At 30.1% G+C, this 20351-nt stretch overlaps 2 protein-coding genes across 3 annotated transcripts in view; both read right to left on the reverse strand.

The window, feature by feature from the left end:
• The window catches only part of LOC148227515 (mitochondrial ribosome-associated GTPase 2), a 289075-nt gene that overhangs the window by 97491 nt on the left and 171233 nt on the right, over positions 1–20351 (reverse strand). The window lies entirely within an intron of this gene.
• Positions 7031–19292, reverse strand: serp (chitin deacetylase-like protein serp). Of its 2 annotated transcripts, XM_088202871.1 has the most exons (6): positions 19221–19292; positions 17244–17416; positions 16918–17167; positions 8948–9269; positions 8068–8100; positions 7031–7980 (listed from the first exon to the last, which is right to left on the reverse strand). In XM_088202871.1, the coding sequence occupies exons 1-6, from the start codon at positions 19270–19272 to the stop codon at positions 7152–7154; spliced, it is 1659 nt and encodes a 552-aa protein (XP_088058997.1). In that variant the 5' UTR covers positions 19273–19292; the 3' UTR covers positions 7031–7151. The 2 variants fall into 2 exon arrangements, with proteins under 2 accessions (XP_088058997.1, XP_088058998.1); XM_088202872.1 differs by lacking the exon at positions 8068–8100.

Below are 20351 nucleotides of genomic sequence, written 5' to 3' on the forward strand. Positions count from 1 at the left end.
TCACACTTATTATTAATCTTGATCAAGTTATTTTTATTGCCTTCCGTATACGGTAATAAATTACCGTTTGCGACAGTTTACTCTTTGACCATGAAAATCGTTAACCGGTGTAATTTCGCAACCGTAGTCATTATTTTGTCGTCACCGCACGTCCGTAGCCGAAACTCCAAAAAGCTCTAACGGCAAATGACCGGAGGTCACATTTCCTGCGGGGTCCAAAAATCGATTGCACAACCGACGACGCGAGCGAAATGCAACTGAAAATATTGAGGTCTCGTCGTGTTTTTCACCCACATGTTCAGAAGTTAAGTAACGTTTCATGTTTTGTTCTCTAGCGTTTTTTCTTCATTTACAATGAACTGCAGATGAATCAACTTCATCAATATTCATGAAGATTGTTCAAAGAATCGATTAGTTAGTGACATTTTATATGTGTTTCTCGGTGCTTTATGTGAATATTGTATAACTAGTAAATGTGTATAACCTAATTTGGCAAATCCAATTAAATAAACAACATTTCTTGGAAATATATGATCATGTGTATGGTGTAGAAATAATAATTCCTAAAACGTTTAAAATATTTTATTAGACAGTGAATACATGCTTATATTATAGAAGAGGTTTTAATTTGTAAGTAAAATATATTAAATGTTAAATAAATATCTTCAGTAAAAAAGTTTTTTTAGAATGTTTATAAATAATACAAAAATGTCATTATTAAAAAGTAGCGGTTAAGTTAACGGATTATGCATAGCGTTCGATCGGAAGCATTCGCTAAACGTTTATAATTATATTTTATACAGAACATATTTAAAAATTTAATTGCTAATGTTTTTTTATGTAATTACTACTACAAAACATTTACTTGCTTCCGAATAAATTAATACAAAAAAATCCGGCGTTAGAAGGTTAATATCATTAGAAATAATAGTTATTATGTTGTATTTACTATTATAATTCAATTAAATGTCAAGCAAAGCATTGACGTGATATATGAATTACATATTAATATATATTGCACTTTGTAACATCTATTCTAATGAATGTTAACGATGATATAGATCAGCGATAGTGCACGATATCACAGATTGTCATATATAATTCATGGACAAAAGATACATATAAAGAATTCGCAATAACCATGAAATGGTAGGAGAACGGCAGATGAAGGTGCAGAAGTTGTTGATCTGGAAGGATCTCGTTTTGACCGAACAACCGGTGAACCTTGATATACATTTATGTAGTAATGATTTTTGTCATGTCAAAAACAGGTATCGGCTCAGTAGTGCTTTTTTTGTTGATAAGAACTCAAAAATAATTACTTGAATAAACAACGTCAGTAATCGCATACTACTTATGAAGTGCAAAAAATTTTTGTTTGTTGTGTGTGTAAATCAATCAAAAATATAATAATAATAGCCACAAGTTATTTTAATCATGAATTATTCATTTAATAACTTAGAATACCAAAACATTTTTCAATACACTTAAAATAATAATTGATAGATCGCACTTAAATAGTTATAAAGAGAAATCTTGTTAATATATCTAGAGATTTTGGAATTTATAGGAATGCAAGTCAATTATATTTTTACATTTTCCTCGTACAATTTTTTTGTCCTTAACTTGTTTTTTCTCAAGGTTTAATGGGAGTAGTATTTCTTGAAAAGCAAGTTTCCCAATTATGCCTTTAAGATGTTTGAAGAAAAAATATGATATGTATCGCATTAATTTATTTACTATTAAGACGCAAACATTTTTTTTAATTGTAGCCAGCTAATTTTTCTGATTTTTTAAAGATGTTTTTATTGAAATGGCATATTCACTATTTGAAAACTTTAAAAACAAGTTATATGTTTAAAAACAATTAGCAAAAATGTAAAAGAACACTTCATAAAAAATATTCACCAATGTGTTTCATTTTCCTTACAATTGGACGAATAAATTGATGTTTAAAAGTAAATTTGGTTCAATAATTTATAGTGTTTTAGATATTACTATTATTTTACTCCCTCATTTGACATCAATTAGCCCAGATGACTTAAATATTCTGATATTTCGGTAATTCAAAATGTAGATTGTGATTATTTTTTTTATATATAAATATATAAAAAAAAATCGATCTCTACTACAAACTAGTTGATCATTCCTACTACATATAATATAATAATAAAAATATTATACGAGAATAAAATATGCATCGATAGTTTTGACCCAAAATGTTATATGTGTAAAACGTTTTGCTGTGACAAAAAATTTATTTTTTAATTATTCTTTATTAAAAAACAGTAAATAATAATTTTATTAATAGTTGAGTCTTGGGCTATATATATTTTTAAATTTTGTATAATTATTATTATTGTAGATAATTGAATTGCATACTGAATTATGACCTAGCTCTACATTATTTAATTTAGTTGGTTAAATAATCAGGTGCATATGCAGCCATACACATAAGTGTATGACATTGAATTGATACAAAGTTAAGAGAGCAAGGAAAGTGACCCAGAAAAGGTGGGACGATTAACTGAATAAAGATCTGTACGAGCTTAAAGTAAACTACATAATAAAATTTTTGTGTAAATTATAAATTAACTAATTATTTTATTAATATGTAACTACAGTTTCAAATTTATAAACGTGATATGCAAATACACAGCTTTATGTTTAACTGTTTATTTTTTCGTCTGAAAATCAAAATAAGAAAACCGTTCAATAAGCTAACCGTATTCTCTAATCATTAACTAGCAATAAAAAATCTATCCTGAATCAAACACGTGTTATAAATAACGCTTTACTCAGCTAAGACTTTTATTACGGCAATAAATTAACCTGCGATTAAAAAAAAACGTGTAATTCGCAGCGTTAAAAATGTAAATTAATAACGTGAAATATTCACTAAAATATTTCAAGGCCGTATCGATCGAGACTTCTGAGAATCCTCATCATTGTTTTCATTGCTTGCGAATCGATTATGATTATAGCAAGATGAAAAAATCAGACAGGATCGTTTTAGAAGGTCGTTGGGTGTTTAGAAAGTAACAGACCTTTAATTGGTATCGACGACAGCCTCGATATTTATTCACGCTTTATGGACAGTATTCGTTGGTTTGCTTCCTCTTCCTCGCTTTGAAAATGGTTTATAGTTATTTTCACCTTCGTTGTAACCATAAATTAACACATTTGAGAATATTTGTTCAAATATTATCTTTAATATTGTTTTCTTTTACTTCTGGAGTCATTACCCTTTATACGTTGGAGGCGACTAATGAATACAGTAAGTATACTAGAGAAAGACTTAAACGCACGGTTTTACGTTAGTAATAATAATTAAAGAAATATATTTGCTTATAAACTTTAAAATAAATAGCAGTAAATAGACAAAAAATCATTAATAAAGAGAAATTTATTTATTAAACTTCAACTTACATTAAACGAGCATATACAATGTCTCTTATATTATAAAATTCTACGCAAGAAGGTTTTCTTGTTAGTATGATATGCAGAATTAATTTTTAATATTGTTACAGTATTGATAAAAAAATTGTGTTTCGTTTGTAGTTTTTTATCGGTAAAACCAATAAATAATATTATTAGGGCTTTACCTAAGAGATTACACCCAAAATAGACAATTGTATTATTGCTACAAAAGCAAATTCAGGTTTATGATTTTATTTTTTCCTTAACATTGACAACTTAAATATAAATTATATTGCAAAAACTTAATTGGATTTTTAAATGAAGAGTTATTGTTTCTCAAATGAACAAACTTACATTTCATACATTTACTTTTATCCTTTTTTGTCACACGTTGATTTCTCGATTCACAATTATAAAAATGATCTGGTCAAAGTATTTCTAATCAAAAGTTATCTTGAATAAATACTATAATCTATACAAAATTAATTAAACGTTAAGTTCTTATCAAATTTAATTACTTATTGTAGTACTCGGCCGAGTAATCGGTCTTATTCAAGTAGCAAACCGAGTGGCTCGGGCGAGTATTCAATGTATTATAGATAGTACTGACGCGTTCAACGATTAAAAGATTTCTACATATTCTAACATCGATATTAAGGCTAAATAAACATATTTATATAAGAAGATGAAACCCAACAAGATCATCGACCGTTTGAGTTTGTGTTCTGTCGCTGACGCACCCATCATTCGTGACAAAGTTTTCCTTTCAGATAAGAATTTCCCAAGTGGCAAAAAGCTCTTAAGCGCTTAGAGCACGTACCATTACAAAGGCGCATTCTTCGCACTGCTAAAAGGCCAACTGAAAGGTTAGCAATCTGCGCGCGTATTGTCTGGCGTCGATGAATTCCAGCTGTGTTTATCCAGCAAACAGGTGAAATGCTATTCCGGTGAATTCCATCGATTTGTATCGGAAGAGAGGCCAGGTGAGAGTGACTCCAGTGAAAGCAATACAAGTGTGTTATGACCAAAAAACGGCCCCAGGCTCTCTCGACATCTCTCGCTTGTAGTGTGTGCGCACTTAAGTGGTTAATTCGAGGCGTGGCGTAACACAGGAGCCTGTCCGGATGAAAAAAGTCAACAAATCAAATAGTTGGCAACCGCTGATCGACCGATCCGATCGACGAAGCGAGACCTTTCCCTTCGGCGATATTCAAGATATTCCAAGATAAATGTCAAGGCTGATGTTTGGACGTGGCAGACGTCTAAAGCAGCGTTCGAATCTACATATCCATACATATTTTTTTATTAGGTCTTTTACTTCTATGGGGCATTAATTTGAATACTTTCAAAATAGCAGCGGACAAAAATGGTACTTGGGAGATTAATCACGCGTTTATTGAATCAAAACTCGTTTACGAATTCTATTCGTGCTCCACTTGTCGATGTTGAAAATAAAAGTCAAACGAGTAAAAAAGGAGGACAGAGAAATTATTCGTGAATATTGGCGATCGGTTCGATTGTAGATACGATTTTTGATATTCGATTAAAATTTTCAAAAGTAACAATGTAGTTAGTAACAAGTAAAAGATTTTAAATTTTAAATGATTAAAATTCACATATAAATGTATAACTTGTTATCTCCTATTCTTTTCAAGTAACGCATTAGGCTAACACTTGTTATGTTATAACGATAGATTTACAATTAATCCAAATATAACATTAAAGCTGAATCCAAATATTCAACATATTTTTATAAATTTAGACTTAATTTTTTTATACATGAAAATTACAAATATCCGTAAATGGTCTTGTTTTTTTAGATATTAATGGATTTTATTTTTTAAAAAATTTATTTTTTAGCAAAGATAAATATGCATTAATTTTGCCACAAATATGAAATAAAACCATGATTAATTTCATCTGCATTTTTTTATTTGTATCGGGGTTTTTTATATCGTTAATTTTATTTTTAGTATTATTAAAATTGTTTCCAGCAAAAAAAGTATAGCTATGCGTCACACATAGATGTAAAAATTAAATTTTCGTGCCAATAAAATTAAAAAGTCTAAATTTACACATTTAATATATGTTTTATTAAATTTAATTGATTATTGGTTATATGTATAATAAAATATAATTTAATATAATAAAAAAACACAACTCTCATCTTTAAAAGATCACGAATTACAACCATTATTACTTTTAGGACCATGTCAAAATCATAAGAAGTGTACAAAAAATTAATAGCTAACTAAATGTAATTAAGGTATTATAATCAATATTTTATTGACGTATAAGGCAAATTATAAATATCTGATACTCTTTACCTGTTGTAGTTTAATAGTTTCTTAGGTTTCTGTTCATAGGAATTTTACAAAGCAGCTTTTTAATTATGCAACTCATAGATAAACATACAATAAACTATAAGGTCAGTGAAACAAAGATGAGCCATTATTCATGCGTGTCAAAAATATAAGTATAGATTATGGTGAATAATTACACGTTTTTATTTATTATTAGGTATTATTTGTAAGTAAGCCATAGTATAATATAATACAATTTAATAATCCACTCAGAACGTACATAATTGGCACAATTTGAGTTAAGCTTTTATTTATTAATATTTCACTAACAATTATTTCGAAAAATGATTAATCAATCAAGGTTGATATTTAAATTCAACTTAGAAATGTACTAAGAACTATGAAGGCAATTTTCTATGAGTCATAAATACTCTTTAAGCAATCCCCTTCCTTCAATTGTGATGAAAAATATAATAGATTTCCTTTTTTGCATATATTGGTGTTTACATGAGTATGTGTAGATACATGAATATATTATACAGATTCAATATGAAATATCGAGTGAAAGTGATTCATTGTCTCTTCGATAATACCTACGCGAATAATTGCAGCGACAAGTTGTTTTACCGTTTTGAAATTATTGCGAATATCTCATTGTTGATATTACGACATTTTCGCAAATATGAAAAAAACGTGCTCAATCATGATATAATCGCTTTCTATATCTTTTATTTCAGTTTTTTTTATTATTATTATTGTAAATTGGTCGAGGTCTTCTTCTATGCAACGCTGCACTTTCAATAAAACCTTCAGAGCTTTGTGCGTGTTATACGTTTCGCATTATACTAAAATATTTGTAATCGATCTATTTTGAGAGGTAGACAATTGTACATATGTATGTATTATATATATATATATTCCATACTGGTTTCGTGACAATGACGTCACGAGTAATTAAGAGTTTGATTATAATTTGACTTTGCTAGAGTTGCGAGATTAACCGATAACGGCATTTTTTGTTGTTTAAGAAAAAAAATTACATAAGACAATTATGCAAATCGTATGGGAGATGTTGCGAAACGAGGACAAGCGTCACGAGGAGCATATTGCTCAGGAACAGGATCGTCATCATGAAAGTGCGAGTGTGACGCAATCAGAAATTCATTCTTGCTGTAGCATAATGTTAAAGGTTATGCGTGTTGAATAAATAAAACGATTTTTTATATATTTTTTAATTTTTTTATGAACAGTATTATTTTAAAAAAAGATCACAATTATATTGAATAGGCCTACTAAATATGCATGTGTTTTCTATATTACATAGGTACTTAGACTATAGACGGGATTGAGACCCGTTACACAATATAAATATGTTGGGACAGCATCGGTTCGATGATGACCCACTCCCCAAGTGCCACAGGAACTAAATTAGTAGTGGCCGTCACCCGTGGGGTCGTTCAGCCATGGGTAATTGTTGGGACAACGCACACACGTCTGCAAGTTGATGGTTTCTCCGGGGACTTCCTTCGATGTGAGTTTGCAGGTGTGGGGTACCCAACAGGCTGGAATGCCTTCTACCGAGCACTTCTCTCTCCATGGATCGAAGCTCTTAGATTCGGCGATGGTTCTCGGGTTCTGGATCCATTGGATCACTTGAGTCATGGTGACGAAGTACACGTCGTTGTGGTTGGCCAGAATCTCGTCGATCCAGTAAAGGAAAGCATCCAAGAATTCGGGATTGTTCTTCAGCCAAGCGGCGTGGAAGTATAGACCTAAGGGAGCTCTGTTCTGCTCGTAATGCCTATCAAAGTTGTGATTTAAGAAGTTGTAGAATTGATCGCCGCTCAAGATGTTCGAGCAGGAGTCAACCATGGCGCATCCTGGGAGGTATTCGTCGTTGTTGGGGTCTTCCCTGCGGTCCAGCTCGTTCATGACCATCTCCCAGACGGCGTGGCTCCTGGTCGGACAGCTTTGTAAGTTTCCGTGGCAGCGGTGAGGCATACGGAAGTACATGGTGTATGGCCATAGAGGCGGATTCGAGAGCGGCGCGGTGATAGTTGAATCGTATAAGAAAGCTTGTTCTTCCATCATGGTGAACTGATTATTTCCACCCACTCTCAAGTACGGGGCACGCACGCCCACGACGCTGTTGTCCGTAAGGTTGGCATACTTCTCGGTGATTATTCGCATACCGGCCATCTCCTTGGCCCAATCGTCTACGGTGGCGTTGCTCCAGAAGCGCTCATCGTCGTTGTGTCTAATGAAAAAATACCACCGTTAATAACTAATGCCTCAGACCGTTGAAAATCAACGGGATAAACCATACATCATGACGTCATATTACCCCTTAGCACCGCCAACGACAATCTTGTTTTTTCTTTGAAAATCGAAATAATTTGAAAATAAAAAATATTTGACATTCATTTGTTTTAAATGCGATAATAATGTATTTAGTTTTGAAGAAGAAGAGAAAAGCCTTAGTATTATAGTTTATAGAAAACGGAAGCAAATTAATTACAAGAATTAATTTATTTCGACCAACCACGATCCAAATGAAATTTAAATATTCTGCATTTAACTTTGAAACGTCTATTGCCTCATTAGGCGGTGCTGTGGAGGTAGATGGTCAAATGGTTGTTTTTAATACATGAATTGATCATTACGCGGAATAGGCAAAATATCTGCCAAATATATAAACCAGACATAAATGACCTATTAACTATAATTATCACTTTCAACTTATACATTTAAAAATAAAATAAAAATAAAAACCGACCCGAACTGCATGGAGACATCTATGAATTAAATACATTAAAAAATAATTTATATGTGTTAGTTGCTACTCGTGATTTTAAATCGTTATCTATGTAATAATAATAAATCAGATTTCAATATACACCCACATACATACACCTATATTGAATCAACTTCACCTATTCGGCGTTATACATGTATGATATAAGAACTATTAGTATATTAATATAGTATACACATCAAATTTTGCCACCAATTACAGGAAAATATGATTCTCCAAAAATGGGTGTTTTAAAAGAAGCTCCCACAACCATACGAGTTAGTATGCGTATTTAGCTAATAACAAAATGCAAAGAAGTTGCTGATTGTTATTTTTTTATTATGTATTCAAATCGATTAACCAAAGATTCCGAAAAATATATTGGTTATTCTAAAGGTGTTGAGTTAGGTTACGTAAAAAAAATACATACGTGATGGAATGCACGGCGATTTCGTGTCCTTTGCGGTGCGTTTCCTGTACGGCAGAATAATTGCTGTACTTGTGGGATACAAAGAAAGTGGCTTTGATGTCGCAGCCGTTGGGGTTCTTCCTCTTTCCGTTGAACATCTCCTTATACAGTTCGATGTTGTTGTTGTTGATGGCGTCGTCGAAGGTGATGGTGATCATCTGAGGCACATCCCTGTTTGGAAGATCTCCAGGAATGGTTGTGCCATCTTCTGAGCAGAAGCAATCTGGAAGAACACACACGGCTGGATCGCATGGCGGAGCTCTGTTGGGATCGTTGTCGATGTCTGTAATCAAATAGATTATTGGAAAATAAATAATTGTGGAATGACTCTTTGTATGTAGTATATGATACCACGTAAGAGTATATGATCATATTTAATAAATATACCAGCACGATAGATTAGTATTATAGTCGGTGACTACTACCCGAAATCCATATAAACCTATTTGTTTTTTTATTTTATATTTATTCTTGAAAATTGCAATTAGTGATTACTATATAATAATTTTAAAAGATCATCACGGACTAAGTTTTCTTAGATTTTCATAATCGCACTAATCTACTAATCAATGCACTCAATATAATAACAAAATTCATGCTAAAATAATAATTTAGCATGAATTTTTATAATAAAGCTAAGAATCAGACTGAGTAACCGCAAAATCGAGCATCTTTTATTTTTACACTTACAATGAGAACGAAAAAAAATATTTTAATCTTATATACATAGATGTAAAAACATGTTTTTTGTCGCAATTGAGTTATATTATCCAATACACATATATACTTGATTTTTTGTGTGTTTTTCAAATGAAAACTCGTATTGCTCGTTATCGGCTGAATACTTCTGTGAGAGGCAAGAATGTGTTATTTGAGAAACTATGTACATGAGAAACGCGTGTTGACAATTGTACTTGAAATCTAATAAATATTAATATAATATTGCTTATAAATGCATATATACAAAAACTGACATTTCTATTGAAAATATGTTTTAAAATCTACTATTATAATCATTGCATGCTTTTTAAAAACAGCACATTTAAATTGTTCGATAACGGCTAAATAATAGAGAAACAACATGCTAGAAACAAATTAACTGCCCATATATGATATCCAAATTTACCATTTATTGCAAAAAATGTGTTATTTGAAAAACAGTTAAGATATATTTTGCCATTCAATTTTTTTATAAATAAAGTTTGACAATAAATTTCAGACGTAGTGAAATTAAAATAAGATAATATTTGTTACAAATAAATATATGCAAAAACATGTTAACTCACATTTTGGTCAAAAATATATTTTAAAACGCAATATGTATTGCATATTTTTTTTAATAAACACACTTGAATTTCTCGATAAATAATATATAAGCAATACGCTAAAAACATGCTAACTGCGTTTATATATGATAGTCAAATTTATCATTTAAAACAAGAATGTGTTACTTGCGAAACTACATAATTAACATGTTCTTGCAATAAATGTGATTTGAAATAACATTTTAAATGCAGTGAAATGAAAATTTGATAGTATTTCCTATAAATATATGTATATTTGCAAAAACATGTTAACTGACATTTTTCTCAAAAATTAGTTTTTTTTAATAAAGACACTCGTTATGCTCGTAAATTTTTAATAAATCCAGTCAATTATTAACATGTTAACTGCAGTTCTATGTATTAGCCAAATAATACACATGACAATAATGTATTATAATACATGTATCTAAGTGTCTTTACTTATAAAATATTACATGATTTGCTATTAGTTTTGGAATTACTGATAAAATAGAGAGAAATAAAATATTAACCTATCTGTTTAATTAACATTTTTTTAGATAAAATAGTTGCTAATAAATTTAAAAATACAGAGAAATTTATAACTTATTTTTGTGTCACCGATACAACCAACATTATAATAACCATAAAAAAGTTAATACAATACATAAAAGTTTAATTTAAATTTTATTTAATTCTTAATCCTTGTTATTATATTGTCATAATTTATTAGATGCGATGATAGCACAAATGTCTAATATGAGAAACCTTAGAATGCACGATACATCTAGAATGTTGAGGAAATGTCACTAGAGTTGGAAGTATAAGGCAACGGGTTATTATGCTTATTGTTACCTAGATCATCCGTAAAGGTGATGGCCTTACACGAAGAAGAACAAGAAGTTACATCACCAGATAATCCGCTGTGGAATTTTGTGAAAATTAACGGGTAGCGACAGCTTTAAAGGTGACTAGAAATCCTAGTGTTCTTTGTATGTATGTGTATTAAAAAAACACGCTTGATTTATCAAAAATGGTCAATGTACCGGTGGGCCTTGAAACATAATTTATGATAAAGAGCCGGCGCCAGTTGGCAGTGAGAGTAGACACTTTCGCTAGATCTTGCGCAGATGCCAATGAAGATGGAGACCGGTGGAGCGCACGAGCCGAATGCCAAACAAGAACGAGCCGGATATATTATCCGAGATGGAAATTTCAAGATGCCTTCACATACATATAGATATATGTATTTCCTAATACATTTTCTCATCCGCATGTTACGCAAGGTGTATACAGGGCGATTCTATCTATCTTTATTAATACTAACATGATCAAATTTAAAGAATACGGACGAAAATTTCAGTGAAAGTTTATTTATTTTTACTTAGCTAATATATTGTTTAATATAAAACAACCATTATTATGTATATATTAGGCATTAAAATAGTATTAAAATCTTAGTGATGTGCTGAGTGATCATCTGATATACAATGAAGACATTCAAAGAAATACCTCCTTACTATCTAAAATTATTTACTACTAAATTAATCGAAAAAATTGCAATAAAAAGATTTTTTTAATGGAACATGCCTAGAATCAGTATATTCAATTATTTTTACTTTTTCTACGTATAGTATTATTTTGGTAGACAATAGTTTAACTCAAACTTTTAAAATCATATGTTTATATATACATTCTAAAATCTGCGTTCAGCTAAAAGTAACTGTATTCTTTGTTTTTTGTTCATATGATTCATATTGAGTGAATTCATAAATAACTTTCCCACGAAATATCACATGGTGCTGATGGCTTAAGTGTATGTATAATATATTACTAGGTACAGCTATTGTGTTACAGGTACATTGTAGAATTTTATTAAAAACATGTTTAATTATTATTCTTTGTTATAGATATTATTTTTTTATAATTAATATCATTACATGAGTTTTAAAACATGTTATGAGATCTAATTTTTTATATATCGTCGATTATATTTATACAAACATATGGCAAATTTCTCGGTTTATATAACTTTTTTTATGTTTTTCTGACATTATAAATTATGAAAATATATGATTTCTTAAGTGAAAAATTAAAAAAATGTATAAATTCGAATGAAAGTAAGATTTTCCAAATTATATTTTTTATTGTCCCAGTAATGTATAAAAATGATTGATTGACTAGTTTTATGTTTGATAATCTAAAAAAAATATATTTGCCTCAAATATTTAATAAAATTTATATGTAAAATTATAATATGAGCTGATTTTTAATTTGTTGCAGGGTAAAATATTTTTATCATGAAATAAAATCTTGTTAATTTATATAGAATCAAAATGTATTATTAGGGATAGTCTAAAACTTGTCAGTTACTATACAATTACCATTAGATCGTAATTTTGTCCTAAAAAACAATGTACATTTGTATTTTTGTTGTATTATTATAATAAATAACAGATAATTTTTATATTTAAAATTTCAGAGATACAGCAACTCATATGAAAAGCTTGTATTGAAATATTTTCTCTTATTACTATTTTTCTTTCTATGTACCACAACCATAGACATTGTTGTATCATTGTGATTTAACGTTTCTCGACCTATTTTCCCATAATTTATCACGACGCATACGTTACACGTTCGCACACTTTTTCTTACACTCTTGAGAGGCTGAGTCTGCATCTTTTTATGTTAATTCGACTTCGTTTAGTAACTCATTGTCAGCGTTTGACTTCACAAAAAATACACAGTCATGCTTGTGCGACATTCATTACACAATTGAATCGGAAAGAAAGGAGCTTGCACAGAACTAGATTGCCTTGTTTTCGTCTAAAACGATACAATCAAAGTCTTGAGGTCAAAAAATAGGTCAAGGTCGCCTCTTATCAACCATATTTATTTAAGATTTAATTCAATCACTATAATTGTATGATTAGATGTTAAGTTAGCTTACGATTTTACTATAAAAGTTTGTATATTTCGAGTCGAATCGAAATTTAAGCGCAAGTTAGAAAGCAGGTTTTAATACTGAGGTCGTTTTGAAAGTTGGACCTGACTGGAGAGATTAATTTTGCGATTGTCGGCCGAAAACAAATAATGACAAAAAATGACGCAGTGCATTTAATATTAAAGAAGAAATCTGACGAATCTGTCTATGTTTTCATGTAACATTACGTTAAGATATTTGCGATATTTATATATGTTAAATTGTATGATTAAGTAATAGTATTTTACTAATATTTAATTCATTACAAAAAAGTGAATTGATAAATCAAAGATAACACTTTTAAACAAATTTTAAATTTAATGAAAAAAAGTAATTAAAGAAAATCAGATATTAATTCAGAACCCAATCATTGATTGTATAATAATTTTTAATTCGATAAGTTTTTGAATTATTTATAGTAGTGTCTTAATATTATGTACATGTTTATTTAGTTGATGTATTATATTAAAGACTGGTTTATCATCCTATTTGTTATGCAAATTACAAAATTTGTACTCGTATAATTTTAATATAAACACAGTTTAAGACATAATCCGATAATTTATTATCGTTTCGTAATTGGCAAATTCGCGGATGAAAAACACAGCTGTATTTTCTCCATCAAGAGAGTGTTTAGTAATAATTATTGTTGCCCAAGTTCGGCCCTGGTGAAAGAAAGTTCCGCGGTCTGCGTGAGCAAAGGCACACTGCGAAAAGTGCACTCAGATCACAATAATAATAATTTCACAAGTTGCAGTGGTTAATGGGAATGCATATTGGAAATGCGGACAAGAAAGGTGACGTAACGAAAAGAAAACAGATGGCTATTTGTTAACGAAAAATTTGTAAACGCCATTGGATAATGGTGGCATTAAAATTCTGAGCAAGCGATGCGGATCTAAAAACCGTTTTGCATCTTTATAGATTGTATACGATGGTGGAATTTATACCGATTTATAAAATAAGCATTAAACACTTTTTAATCTTAAAGAAAAAAAATACATGGCTAAATTAAATTTACTTTACTATGAAAATATAGCATTACTTGAGTGAATGCACATATTATTCAATGAATCAATTATAACACATTAATTCACACGTCAATGTGTTTTTCATTATAAGTTTAACAAACTCATTCACTGGAAACGTAATATAATAGATTACGGAAAAAAACACTAGTAGTGATACGCTCAGTGGATTGTATAATTACTTTAACATGATTTAAGCGAATAAAAAAATAAAAACTCGATTACCACATTTTTGCGCTAAATTTTTATATATAAAACATTTAAAAGTGGTCCAATTTTAATAAAATTAAATATAAAATAATAATGAACGAAATTTTTTTCAGTTGTAGAAAATGTCGTGATATATTTTTTAAAGCTAATGTGACGTTTAGAATATCTGTTATATCATAAATTTTTTTATGGGTATCTATTTGATTAAATTCCAGTTCAAAACATAAGTTTATTTGATAATAATCTATGTATATGTCTAAGGATAAAACAAACTTTATTGCACTTGTATTATTTCTATAAAACCAAGATTTTATTTAAAAAAATAAGTAAGACTAATAAACGATGTCATGGAAACATCTAAACGCCATAAAGTATTGACCGATCACGTGACGAAATACTGGCCTTTGATTATTTATTTATGTCAACTTGGTGCAACTTTTTGTGATTGGTTTTTAAGGATCAATCTTATAGATTGTTTTTTTTTAGTTTTTAAAAAATATGTAGTAAAATTATTTTAAAATATGAAAATGATATTGATATTGAAAATATGTATATGTTAAAAAAAAGCAAACTTATTTTGATAAAAATAGAATAATAGCTAAAAAAACAACTGTGATCAACAAGGTTTGATTGACCAAATAACCAAATAGAGACCTTTGATTTTTTTATTTGTCTGAGTGTGATGAAAATTTTAAAACAGAGACAAGAAATTTGTATAATTTTAATTACGCAGATGCAAATCTCTTTTACATTTCTGATTATATGTATTGTAAATAAAACATACATAATGGACACGTTTGATATTGATTCCTAACTTTACAAATAGTTGTTGTTGTTAATTTTTGCTATTTATCTTAAAGGTTATTGTTATGAGTTTGACAAATAATAATTTAATAAATTATTATAAGAGAACAGTTGATGATGCGCATTTTTTATTTTGCTTAGACAACTTAATTTATTTTTATTTATTTAGATTAAGTTAAGATCATCGTAACCTAACACGTTACCCCAATGCGTCACGATGGTCAAATTCATATTAATTATGTTTAACTAAACAACACTTTATAAGAAGCTATATATCATATAATTTTTATCATTAGATTAGTGGAATGGTTGGTGCTGGTTTTTTGCCATTTGAATACCGCCTTGGCAACAATTTTTTGGCATTGACTTGGATCAGGTGCCTCTGATCTACACCGTCAGCTTATTACCATATAAACCACAAATATTTTGTAATAATTATCCACAATGAAAAATATTATCGTATCGGCCGACATGTTGGTTTGAAAACTTTCAACTGCATTCCGGTTGCGTTTGGCAACAAGTGAAAAATAGTTCTCGGAATCCGCTAGGAGAAAAAAAAGCACTCATATGTGTGGCGTCCAGTTTGGTAATAGAATGTTACCTGCAAACTGGTTGGTGGCGGATGTGTGTATAGTAAAATTAAATACTACTTATGATACGCTAATAGAAGCGCATTTAATAAATAAATTCTATATTTATTAGGTCTACTAGTAGCATTTAATCTGAATCTAGATACTTTATATATTAAAAATATATTGTATTTATTCAATGTAATATATAATAACTTAGATAAATATAGATATTTTTTAAATTATAAAAATGATGATTCATGCACATTGATTGATTTTTGCGCATGGTAACGCTTTTTTATCCACAAATATCGAATGTCAAGTGTGTAACCTCGTATATATTCAAGAGGAATGCGTTCTCCGAGATTATGTGCATTTATAGTATTTAAATTATTCATGCGAATAATGTAAATGTTGGCACTCTCAAGGATACTCTCGCGGAATGCTGTGTTGGTAATCAATTTATGTTATTTACATAACATTTTCTTTTGAAAAGTGAAATTGAATGTATTAGCATGTAAAAAAATAAACATAAAAAGCGCCAACGTTTGCACAACGTATTTTATAAAGTAGTATTCGTGTGTAATGATATAATAAGTGGCGCATTAAATATTATTTGTGACACATATAAGTCGGTAATGCCTAAACAATTTATATATGAAGCAGTAAAACAAGTCTATAATCGATTATCTATCAATCAAGTTTTCTCTGTTTTCCTGATCGATCAGATAAATGTCGAAACATATCAATTAAGCGTATGAAATATCAATCGACCTTGTCGTTAAATATTCATTGTTAAAAATTTTATATTTTAATAATACCGTGATGATATAATATAATATTGTTTAATCATAACATGACTTGAACATAAAAATTAATGTCAGAAAATGCATTACGATCAGATTGGCTAATCGAATTCGATTCATAAAAATGTCATACATATGAAGCAACGTACCGGTTGGATCTTCTTGAATTTTATTATGTTGCACTTTAATAATGTAATATTACGACGACCGGTTTGGTCTCGAAATGATAATAAAAAAAAGCTCACCGCAAGAGTTCTCGTCTGAGCCATCGGCACAATCCTTTTCACCGTTGCAGAAGAGTCCCCTCTCGATACAGGCACTGTCACCACAGGCCAAGTATCCATCCTGACACAATGGCTCGTCGGTGAAGAGCAGAGGCTTTACTTTACGTTCCTTGTTCTTAATCTTGCAGTTCTTGACTGCGTCCTTCCAGTCGCAAGTTTGCTTATCGATGTCGAAGTATAAACCGGCCGGACAACGGATGGCTTGGAGACCCTGTATGAAAAACGCATTTTCAATAGCATCAGGAAATAAATTGATCAATTTGATCACTTAAAGAGCAAGTACTCACGGATGATGTGCACTGGATGACATCTCTGCAGTTGTCGCCCTCGCCAGCTACCAAACGGAACCATTCTCCAGCATCTTTGTCCTTGCACAATTCAGCTTCGAAGCTCTCCTCCTTTTTGGTGGTAGACTCGTCGGCCTGCCGCCGCCATCTTTTTGGTGATAGCGCTGCTTGGGCTGTTGAAAAAAAAATATGACGACAATCAGGATGTGGGCTAATCTTATAATCTTCTAACGACAAAGATTGCGTTCTCTTTGTCGTTTTCCTCAGGCTACGGCGGTAATGATTCGATTGCGCAAATTGATCCGAGCAAAAGGTTACTTAACCCAAGACCGCAGTAATGCATCGTTCAATTAATAATTATTAAATATACAGGATGTATTATTTTCGAATTAGATGCTCAATTGCATGTGTAATCATTTTATTTACTTATATAATAATAAAATATTGTAATAAATATTCAATATAAAATATGTAAAATTGTGATGCATTTTAAAATTTTATTAATATATAAACAAATTAAAATATTTATTTAATACGATTAAAAAGCAATTAATAAATATATTTTTTTATAATTGTGTAATTTATTACATAATATCAAAAATAAATATTCCACAGCAAAATATATATTTTTAGTACTCGCACATATAAAGCTTATGGTAATATAAAGTAAAACAACTATTCTAACTATATTTTAAATTTATATGTATAGTTTTAAATTTAATTAGAAACATTTATTTACATAATATTGTAATTAAAGGTGATTTAAAAAATATAAAGTAGTTAAATTATTGTTTATGGTAAACTTAAAAAGTTTGTATTATGCTAATATTATTTTTTTAATTTAAGGTAAATTATGAATAGAAAAAGCATGTTATTACTTATACATTTATATTTATTTTTGAGTTTAAATGCCACGACAAAACTATGTTAGTGAGACATTTATAAGACTAAAACATAAAATATATCATTTCATTGCTTTTAAAGTGTTACATAATAAGTTTATAACTAAAGATTCATAAAAAAAATCAGATAATATAAATATTTTTAAACTAAATTATAATTAAATTAAAAATATATATTGCTAGTAAGAGTATTTAGTCTTGTATAAAAAATATATTTAAATAGAAATGTGGTAATATTTTTTCATTTGTATAATAATCTCTCTTTGTCTCAATTATTGTTATGTACGTTGCAATGGTTTGGGTTATGTATGTTATATTGTAGAGGTATATTAAATAATAATAAAGTTGTTGAGCATATTTAAAGTAATGGTTGTTGATGATAGGTATATTATATACAAAATCTTAAGATGTCTAAATTACATAGATTTCATTACGTATGTGAGAATGTTCAAATAAACATGTTTTTATTACCATATATGTATAATATTATACATCTGAACAAGGAAAATATTTTAGGGTTATTTTAACTATTTTGGTATAAGATTTATGTTTTTTTTAATATATATTATCCAATCTAAGTGTGATAATAATTCTTTTCGATGTGTTAAATATATAATATAATATTAACAGTTATCTTGTAGGGGAAGATTAAACTCATTTTACAATGCCTAATTCTCGAATTACTGACCATATAACGACAATGACGCGAATTCTCACAGTTTCAACAATACGCTAGAAAAAAAAAATACGACGAGTTTCTCTTAGCGCGTACTAATATGTTTTCTTAAAAAATCATAAATATATTATAATATACACAAACGCTAAAAGGCGAAATTTGCAAATCGTCTACTTTAGATATAAACGTAGCGGCGAAATTCGTCGAAATGTGAAAGTGTGAAACTGTTGCAAATGTTTGGATTATGTCACTCTCGATCGCGTTGAGGTTATGGATTTTTGCAGTGGTGGGGATGTTATCACCGCTCGGGGGTGGTTTTAATTTATTCGGTGGTGGGGGTGGCTTTTTGTTGTTATGATTTAATTTATTAATTGAGTAATATGTATTCGAGAGACTCACCGTCGATGAAGAGACAGAGCGCTATCACGGCGATACAGGCGTATCGCGCCATGTTGGCCACTAAACAGTCCCTCCTGGGTGCTCGTTCGCCGTTATATACTCGGAGTATGTCGTCGCCCCCCACCTCCCCCCGCGGCCCACGACTTCTAGCCACTAGGCCACGCCCGCCACCCTTTCGTTCTACGGCCCGACGGCAGGGATGGTCTAATAGAGCACAGTCTAAGACAATTTGAGCATTTACAATCTTCTCCGCCAGCCGCAATGTTCTCGGAGCGAAAAATCATTTTTTTATATCATCGACAAGAAAAGATATACTTGTATAGTTTTTGCGCTAATTGAAAATTGGAAAGCAATGTCCGGTGTTAACGTCATGAGCTGCTGGCGAGTTGTGTTGCCGAAACTCCTCACTAGCCGATCGACATTCGATCTGGGGAGTGGTGAAGCAGTTCGCAACATTTGTCGCGGAAGGCGTTGCGAAATGTTATAATAGACGAAGAGTACTAAAAAATTGGACTTCATTTTCAAAACAGGAAATGTCCATTTTTTAAATAAGCATTACTATTCCAATCGAAGTCTTGAACACTTGACTCGAGACGTCCATTGTCCCTCAAAAATGATCCATGTAGTGTTTTCGTAGACAATAAAAAAAGCTTAGGATGTCTTGTTATTATAGCAAAACGCTTGATGGATCTCAAGCTAATGTTATAACAGCTAGAAAAAATGAATCAACGTTGTGGTTGCAGTGTGTGTTTAAAATCAGTGCTAATTTCTAATCATGTTAAGAAATGTTGCTGAATTTTATAGCCAATGTGTTTCTGATGACGTTATAAACAGGTAAAGTGTAGCAAAATAAGGTCATGAATTTAAATCAGGAAGAAGTGACGTTCATGTTAAAGAGAAGAATGTAAGGCCACATGTTTTCACTGACAAAGTGGTACAAAAAAATAAAGGAAAAATAAATATTTTAAGAGAAGTGAAAAATAAATATTTCAAGGGAAGTGAAAAATAAATATTTTAAGAAAATTAGGAGCAAAAAATTTAAAAAATGGTATAAAAATATTTTTTTTTTTATATTTTTCATGTTTTATTACCATTTAAGTGTATAATTATTGGTTATATTATATTCAACAT

Source organism: Plectrocnemia conspersa, unplaced genomic scaffold (assembly GCF_051122295.1).
Source record: "Plectrocnemia conspersa isolate PC_06_02 unplaced genomic scaffold, ASM5112229v1 ptg000013l, whole genome shotgun sequence".
Taxonomy (NCBI): domain Eukaryota; kingdom Metazoa; phylum Arthropoda; class Insecta; order Trichoptera; family Polycentropodidae; genus Plectrocnemia; species Plectrocnemia conspersa.

Bases quoted from the DNA above. Each gene is read 5' to 3' on its own strand.
- serp (XM_088202871.1), bottom strand. From the start codon at position 19,272: ATGGCGCGATACGCCTGTATCGCCGTGATAGCGCTCTGTCTCTTCATC. The intron at 9,270-16,917 runs GTGAGCTTTTTT...ATTTGATTACAG, and splicing joins CTCAGACGAGAACTCTTGCG to ACATCGACAACGATCCCAAC. The intron at 7,981-8,067 runs GTAATATGACGT...TTTTTTCATTAG, and splicing joins GTCGTTGGCGGTGCTAAGGG to ACACAACGACGATGAGCGCT.